The following is an 8,830-nucleotide window of genomic DNA, read 5'->3' as shown; positions in this document are numbered from 1 at the left end:
TTGTCAGATTTTATTGCTGATTGGAATATGTTTTTTGATCGTTTGACCAACCGTTTTTTAGATTTTGATCCTTCTCCATTCAAATAGATAGAAGCTGCACTGTAGTGACTGGAAATAGCCTCCCGAGAGTGTTCCAAAAATGGACGACAGTGGTCTGACTTGCTAGAAAGACTTGAGTAAACACATCTTGAACTCTCGAACTGGGGCATCTCCACGGAAACGGGGCGCGCTGTACCTCGTGACCCCGCACCAACCCCATACATAATTCCTCTGTTTAGCTATATTCTCATGTTCTGCAGACAACGCACAGGCTGTCAGAGAGGGCCTTATGGTGTAACATGTTCCCCTCCTAACTCTTACTTTTGAGAACACATTTTGATCTTCAATATTGCAATAAATATCGTGAAGAAAAGTTTCTGTTTGTTGTCTTCCCAAATTGCAATGACTTTACGCGTCGCCCCCATCTCCATTTGGGGAGCGCGATCCCTCCCCTCTGTTCACAACGGCCCAATCCGCTCATGTGCGGTACTGGCATCATCTCTGGGGTAAATTATGCTCGTATATAAACGTCTATACTTGCCTTGAGAACGCTGAGTATCCTCCAAGCTGTGATCCACTCCCTCTGTTGACTCTCCTCCGGTGGACAAATAGACTATTGAAAAATGGCACCTAAGAAGGACGCAAAGAAGCCCGATCCCCCAAAGAAGGCAGAGGCCGCACCTGCTCCAGCGCCCGAGCCCGAAGCCCCACCTAAACCCGCCGCAGTAGATCTGTCTGCCGTGAAGGTAACGGGACACGACCACACGATATGGTGTGATGGCGTTAAACAGAAATCAACATTTTAAAACAAAAAGTGTAAACCTTAAAGTGTGCTTTATATGGTAACATTTAAATGGACTGGCTTTATTCAAGTCAAAACATTATTTCAGTTAATTGAAACTAAAGTGTATGCAACTGTAGGCCACTGTACTGTATCATAAATTATAGTCTAATATAATATAATATAAATGATAATTTGGTGAACTTTCGCAGCCCCGTAGAATAACGAATAATCGACTCAAATATCGTGCACAGAATATAGTTAATGTTGCATGTCAGTGACCAACCTGTATCTTAAAAGAAAGGATGCCACTGAATCGATTTGCTTGATAAAATGACGTTTGCGAACATCAGGTTGGGAGAACTGCAGAGGATTATTAGATATAAATATCATGGAACTTTGCGCTGAGTTAATAGGAAGTGCTGTCATACATTGTTCTTGTCCTCATAGGATGAAATGATCTATTTAATGGAGAATGATTTAGCACCACGGATAGTTCAGATCGGTTGTTAATCAAACGCCACACCCCTGCGCTATTCTGATTGGCTAATTGCGTTGATGCGTGAACATCTGCGATTTAACCTATCCAAATGTGGATAAGGTTCACATATAGCCAAACATGGTGATCCTGTCTACTCACCTTACAGCTGTTAGCAGCTGAGGGACTAAATTAAGCATGCAAATATCTGGGGCTCACTCTTCAGTTTTCAATTAAAGAAGTTGTTGATGTATTTGTGAATAACTCACTGGTCATAAGGATTGTTATTGATGAGATGCATTTCATCAGGTCTTGTAAATCAGTCCGAATTTTTGAGAATTATCGTAGTTGAAAATGTATTCACTACAATCATCATTCTTTCAGCCATTGTATAGGCTACTGTATGCATGTGACATCCTTGTATATATATATATATATATATATATATATATGCACTCCTATATCCCTTACCTCTCGTAATTTATATTATAGGGTTTAAATATACAAATATTCAGAATGGGATAGAAATACAATGTTCCTCTGTTTTTCTGTAGGTTGATTTCAGCCAGGACCAGATGGAAGGTGAGATTATGATTACCTTATAACCCTTGCTCACACATATCTGCACAAAACTTTGTTTTGGGAGTTTTCTGGGGGTGTGGTCCCTGAAATAATAATAAATATAATTTATAAAAAAAATCTATTATAGATCTATTTATTTTATACACTATTTTAATTTAACTAATTATAATCTGTCTGTTGTTGTTGTGCCCAGGCAGGAATTTGATAATGGCACCAGCAATATAAAATTCAACTGCCTAGAAAACTCCAAGTGGTTTAAAGTAGATTTACTGGGATTTACTTCAATTGGCACCATAAAGTTCAAGCAATTTAATGCATCTTCACAGTAAATTTGCACCATTGTCCAGGACTGCATCTTACATGGAAGAATGTGGCCATTACTTAATAAGGGGTAGGTTTTCAGCAGCCTTGGTGTTAGTTACACTGCAGTCAGCATTCTAGACTCACATGGTAATGCCTTTATAAGGAGGGGGTTATATTCTTGGGTGAGCGTATCAATTCCAAGTCAACTCTTTGAGTGTCTTCCCCTGCCACTCTGTTGGTGGCAGCTGGATTTGTGTAGAAATCAGATGAAGCTATTAATCTTTCAGCAGATCACCTTCCAGTGAGCATATAGACCAGTAGCATAAAGTCCATAGAAATAGTGAGCACTGATTATTACTCAGTGTAGTCGCTCTCCCCAGGCATGCACGCAGCTGTCTGTTTGAATTAGCAGCATAAAATGAATGAACTGAGTCATATTGAACCCACAGATTGATGGCCTAACATGTTGTGATTAACAAAGCAACATGAGAGTGTTGTAGACACCTAGTTTGCGAGATCCAAACCAAATGCATCATCGTAGGGATCTTCCTAGCTGTCGATGTAATGCAATAAATTATTAATGTATAAGTCAAAGTATGTAAAATAACATAAATAAGCCTTCATTTGAACATATTTGCATTATATATTTAGAGTGCCTCATTAAAGGTGATGTGTGCAATTGTAATGTTATATACATTAGATTTATTTGGGGAAACCTGTTTGAAATCAGTCATTATTGTTGCAGTTTAGTCTGCTGATGCTATTGGCACAGAAATTACACTCTTCAGCCTTGACTCTCTCATTACAATTCCAGATTACAAGGAGGCTTTTGGACTTTTCGACAGAGTTGGTGACAACAAGGTGGCCTACAACCAGATTGCTGATATTATGCGTGCATTGGGACAGAACCCAACAAACAAAGAGGTGGCAAATATCCTGGGCAACCCCAGTATTGATGGTAAGGGGGGAGGGGGGCCAAAAATGTTTAGTTTTCCCCAAAATGAAAAAGTAAATCTGTTATTTACTCCCCCTTGTGTTGTTAAAAACCTTGTGACTTAGTAAAAGGATGACAGAATATAAATTTTTGGGTGAACTACAGTATCCCTTTAATTCAAAACATTCATTGTCATTAGTGTTAGTATTTGTAGCTGCTTTAGTTTCCGGATATTTCTAACTTAGCATTGAAAGGAAGCTTTCACCATGGCATATTTCAAATGCCACTGTAATTGGTTGAAGGCTTGTGTCATGACTAATTCTGCCTTCCCTGCCCCATGAACCCTCCATTCACCTTCAACCTTTCACCCCTTAACAGACATGGCAAACAAGAGAGTCGACTTCGAGGGTTTCCTGCCCATGCTGCAGTTTGTGATCAACAGCCCAAACAAGGCATCGTTTGAGGACTATGTTGAGGGTCTGCGTGTATTTGATAAGGAAGGCAACGGAACAGTAATGGGTGCTGAGCTGCGTATTGTCTTGTCAACACTGGGTAAGGGGCCAAAACGAACAGTTTTATGCCATTACTGCAATTCTAGATCAGCATTCCCATGAAAAGTGTATTTATATGAAACAGATATATGAAATTTGTTTTTGGCCTTTTTAAAATCACTTGTGTGTTAATAGTGCCAAAAAGCCATGCAATACTACTGTTGACTCGAGAAGTACACTTAAGCCACACTTAAAATGTATTTAATGAATATCTTTGCTTTATATAATAAAATATCAAACCAAGTGGAATTTATTTTAAAGAAATATAGCATAAACACCTTAAGCAAAACATTTCACAAAAAGAAGTTTTAACTTGATACAAACTGACCTCATATAGTGCATGCACACACAAAAAATAATCTAGACATAAGTTGTTCTGAAGTACTTTCAAAAAGGTTTAGATCATTTAAATTAGTTCTGAGAAAATCTCTAGCATCACTTGCTTGCAGATGCCACTTGGTTGGATATTTTGTAGTGAAATTCACATTTTAAGGGTTACTTATTTGTCTAAAGCCTTTTGGGTACACTGTTTGTAGTAACATAATATAATCTTTTTAAATTGGGCATGGAATGTGAAATGTTTGTGGCCCACATCTTGACCAACATATTCCCCTCTCTCCTCTAGGTGAGAAAATGAATGAAGCCGAGATTGATGCTCTCATGATAGGCCAGGAGGATGAAAATGGCAGTGTGAACTTTGAGGGTCAGTTCAGCATGTCCTTTTATTGTCTCAGTACACATTTATCACATCTGAAAATTCAACGGTGATTGCTAGAGTTCCCAGTTATGGAGAAACTGGAAATATCAGGAAAAATGTAAAACCATGGCCTGAAAAATAGTATGCAGGGAAATGTCATACATTTATGCAGCGCATACGATTTGTTCTTTACGGTGTTCTAAAATATTGCATTTTCTAGAAATATTTTTCTAGAAAATGCTGTTTGCAAGTGCTTGTGTAGAGTACAATTTATTCAAGATTATAATTGTTTAAATCTATACTTATTAAAAACCTAAAAATATGGATATCCGCTCCAGAAATCTTTAAAAATGTATTTGAAAAAATTTAGTTTTTTCCAGTTGTTCATGATTAATAGTTTGGGAACCCTAATTTCATGATTGTGCTGGGGACAAGGTATCTACTACACAGATATCATTTTTGTATGTTGTTCTGTGGTTCTAAGCTTCACATGGACATTCCCTTTTCAATCTTTCCATTCTGAATAGCTTTCATCAAACACATCATGTCTGTTTAAGAAGAGTTTTGAGGAAACTGAAGCATTTCTCCAGATTCCATGATGACAGGACATCCACGCAATGTTTCCAACACCAACTCAGACATGGATAAAAGGAGTATTGAATGTCAGTCATAAACATTTCTTTAGTTTTTTTTTTGTTATTCCTATTTTTTGTCCACTTGAATCCTATTTATTTTGTTAATTCTTGGAAGTCATTTATATTTTTCAAGCAAAGGCGTTTTGTTTTTGTTCGAGCTGGGATAAGCATCTCCATAGCAGAACATTTGTGAGGGATGGTGTGTTAGTTGGAGGCATCATAACTACACATAAAAAACAGAAATCCCCCCACTTGATCCCTCACTGCCTGGATCGCAAATTTAAAGGTGCTAAATCTACTGCCATAAATGGACTGGCTGCATATCTTAATAAATTAAGACTAAATTAAGACTCTAGGGGAAAGGGGTAAGGAAGACCCCTTTCCCTAGAGCCTTAATTTATTTTTTGCCTCTGTCAATTCTCATAATAAACTTTTCACAAAGTGCCAACCTTGTTGTGATTAATGTTCCTGTATTCAGCGCAGAAAGACTGGTAACAGGTGAGTTTATCATTTACATAGATTAGCAGTAACATCAAAGGCCTTTAAGTTCAATTGAGCTGCATAAAATCAACGTGAAGCACTCTTTGCAACCCATTTCGCCCATAATATGCTGTATTTCCGAATGAAACAGAATATTCAATGAGAAAAAAATGGGTGCATGACAAGGTTAGAGGTGAGGGGTTAAAAAATAAGAGGGCAGGATGACATCGTACAAGTCGTTCAGATGCAGAGCAAGTTATTTCCGTACATTTAAATGCACCATTCCAAATTGTGTGCAATAAGAACAGGAATAGGTATTGAGAAAATAATAGGATCTATTTTGATTTCATGTTGACTTTTAAATGTACATTAAGTTAACATTAGAATAATTAATGAAAATTAGTTTAAAGGATTTTTTTTTCATCGAAGTGAGTTGTATATTAGTTTCAAAGTAATGTCCTGTTGTGTCTAACTGAATTTATAATTATGACATTTAAACTATTCTTTCAACAGTAAACAATTTCAAATGTATAACTAATGACTATGACAGTTCTCAGAATTTGTTCACAATTAGTCAAAGAGAATTTATTACGTTAGCCTATTTAAATCTAGCCGATACACATCTACATGACACAACACAAACATGTAAGAATAATCAAATCAGACTCATGTTTTGTCATTTTCTGTATTTTTATTGTCATAACTGTTAAGGGCATTTATAATTTGTATCATACCAACAGGAGAAAAAAAACTGCGTACATCTATGCGACCTTTTAATACATTTACAGCAGCTTTGGGAATAAGGGAAGGGTGGGTAAGACTCGAGGGGGCAGAGAAACACAGAAGCCTACAAATGACAGCTGTTTCTATGGAAAAGGGAGTAGAACCACAAATGACGAGAGTAAAAGTATACTGAAGTACTATGTTCAAAGAAATGCAAGCTGAGTGAGTATCCTTTTTTTTTTACGTTTGTTTTAAGCTCCGCCTCTTAAGTTCACTCACACAAATAAAAAGAAACCTAAGCATCCAAGTAGAATTCAGCAGACAAACACAGGGCCTATGACTCACCAACAAAGTCCCGAGTAGCTGCTCCCTACGTTAAAGAATAAATTAGGCCCACAGCACCACCCATCTCGCTCAGACAGCCACAAACCAAGTGGGTCTATTGTCATCTTGCCTCTAAAAGAGGCCATACGTGGTTCACACTTCAAGACAGCAGATCTAGAGCTGTTACACCCAGACACATGGCTGCATTTGAACAAAACTCCATGACTCATAAACTTGTCCTTCTTTTGTTCCTTTGTTTAAAGATGCTGTAAGCCATGCTAGCCAGTCTGGAAAAGTCTTCTATCAGAAAGACTTGAGATTTTTGGAATAAATGCGAATGGAAGTATACTTCTATCATTTGGCGTAAGCCCCATTACCCCCGCCCAGGAGGGGGCCTAAACTGGTGGAGATGTTGTGGGATGTGGGATGAAAACACGGAGATATGTGAACAATGAGAGGCAGCTGTGACTGGATGAGATGCCCGAGATCTTCCTGCTAGAACTACGCTTACGCTTACATTTCCACCAGTCTTTGTTACAGAATTAGACACTCTAACTTGCTCTAATATGACCAGTGATACTGTTGTGGTCAGAAATGGAGCTGGAGAGCTGCAGCGCATTATCTCAGCATTGCCAAAAGCATTTGTTGCAAAATAGATTTGTCGCACGACAAACTAACAACTTGAAAACCCAACACTGCTTATGAAGCGGAATATGGGTTAACTTGAATGTACCATACTCTCAGCTTCATGCTGCCCATATGGTGCTCTGGGCTGCTCTGAGAACATGCTAAATGATTGACAGGCAGAAAGTGCCTCAAAGTCTCCTGATTGGCTAAACAAATAATCTGACAGCGGCCTATGTTCTCATTTTCCCCCACTGTTTCCAGAGACAGGTGTGATTTTTCAAGACACTTATAATATTTCAGTAATATCTGTCAGGTAATAGGGGAACTTTCAGTGAGTCGTTTCATGAAAAACATCGCTAACAGCACCTTTAAAGTAATACTGTTTGTGATATAGCCATCATGTGTAATTTAAAGCACAAACCTGCTTAATCTGTTCCAAAAAAGATCCACTTTTCTTACAAAAGCAAAGGCAGGGGTGGACAATGGACCCATGGGCAATGTCGGTGCAGTCATCTAAAATAATGTACTTAAGCTTAACGACGTTGCTAGTATCTACAAAAACATGAAGTGCTCATTTGATCCAATGTTTCAGCAAATAACTTATTAAAATCACTTGAAATAGAAAATAGCCTCTTTTGTGCACTTGAATACATGCTCGTCATACTATCTAGGTTTCCTTTTAATAATGCAATTGTACAGATATAAGTTATCGAAGGAGTAATATTTTTTTCTTTTCAATTGAGCATGAGATGTTGAGACAAATAGCTGGTAGATTTTTAAATATATTACCTTATATTGTATGTTTTGTTTGCAGTGGAAATGTGTATTTTCGAGTCCATGCACTGAACGGACAAAAGAAACACGCACAGCATGGAAACATCGTACTACATTCTCATGTAGAAAATATTTCCGATTCCTGGTCCTGCCAACCGACTTCACGCAATACACCTGAAGCTGACCCTAGTCCAGCCTTTGAGGCCACTGTCTGTACACACCATAAAAAGTCAAACATATAACATGGGTAATAAAAAGCACAGGGTGCTCTTTAGCCAAGTCATTATTCAATAAAATTAACCAAAAATTAACAGATAATAATTTCTTTCCGAGTTTAGATCACAATAGGGTTCTGTGAGATTGTTGACTGATAAAGAGGGAAGAGTGAGTAGAGGTGTGAATGGGAAGTTAAATTGCAATGTCTTGCATAAATGGGGTGCAACCATTAAATCACTGATGGGGTACTAGAACTAGGTAGATTGAGCAGAGGGGAAATTGAACATTGTTGCTAGACATTGGGGATGTGGTGGGGGATTCACAAGCCCTGTTTGGCCAGGGCGGCAGTCACATCCTCAGCCAGCGTGTCCAGCTGTGGAGAATCGAGCATGTTGATGCTCCCAGACGAAGACATGTGGCTGTGCCGGTGAGGAGAGGTGCCTCCCGACAGCCCGAGCGTCTCAATCACAATCTCTGCCCCATGATCCACACGTGCTTTGGCAGAGTCCCGGAATGCCAGCTTATGGCTTTCGATCTTAGGGAAGAAGGAAAATAGCAAGTTAGTAATTGTCACTTAAAGGGATAGTTCATCCAAAAACGAATTCATTCACACTCATGTTTTTCCAAAACAGTATGACTTACTTTCTTCCGTGAAACACAAAATGAGAGGCGGAATGACAATCTCA

At 38.4% G+C, this 8,830-nt stretch overlaps 2 protein-coding genes across 15 annotated transcripts in view; one reads left to right on the top strand and one right to left on the bottom strand.

The window, feature by feature from the left end:
* Nucleotides 1-580: 580 nt before the first annotated feature.
* On the top strand, nt 581-5,449 carry LOC127658551 (myosin, light chain 1, alkali; skeletal, fast-like). The gene is made up of 6 exons (XM_052147900.1): nt 581-785; nt 1,853-1,880; nt 2,998-3,141; nt 3,496-3,669; nt 4,294-4,371; nt 4,893-5,449. The coding sequence occupies exons 1-6, from the start codon at nt 663-665 to the stop codon at nt 4,919-4,921; spliced, it is 576 nt and encodes a 191-aa protein (XP_052003860.1). The 5' UTR covers nt 581-662; the 3' UTR covers nt 4,922-5,449.
* Nucleotides 5,450-6,159: 710 nt separating this feature from the next.
* The window catches only part of LOC127658531 (microtubule-associated protein 2-like), a 148,782-nt gene continuing 146,111 nt past the window's right edge, over nt 6,160-8,830 (bottom strand). For all 14 annotated transcript variants that reach the window (XM_052147849.1, XM_052147854.1, XM_052147856.1 and 11 more), the window contains one exon: nt 6,160-8,679. In XM_052147849.1, the coding sequence (XP_052003809.1) occupies nt 8,464-8,679 (216 nt within the window). In that variant the 3' untranslated portion in view covers nt 6,160-8,463. The remainder of the gene's footprint in view (nt 8,680-8,830) is intronic.

The sequence above is a fragment of the Xyrauchen texanus genome, chromosome 18, assembly GCF_025860055.1.
Source record: "Xyrauchen texanus isolate HMW12.3.18 chromosome 18, RBS_HiC_50CHRs, whole genome shotgun sequence".
Lineage (NCBI taxonomy): Eukaryota > Metazoa > Chordata > Actinopteri > Cypriniformes > Catostomidae > Xyrauchen > Xyrauchen texanus.
This window is presented reverse-complemented; position numbering and strand designations above follow the sequence as displayed.

Bases quoted from the DNA above. Each gene is read 5' to 3' on its own strand.
- LOC127658551 (XM_052147900.1), top strand. From the start codon at position 663: ATGGCACCTAAGAAGGACGCAAAGAAGCCCGATCCCCCAAAGAAGGCA. The intron at 786-1,852 runs GTAACGGGACAC...GTTTTTCTGTAG, and splicing joins TAGATCTGTCTGCCGTGAAG to GTTGATTTCAGCCAGGACCA. The intron at 3,670-4,293 runs GTAAGGGGCCAA...TCTCTCCTCTAG, and splicing joins TATTGTCTTGTCAACACTGG to GTGAGAAAATGAATGAAGCC.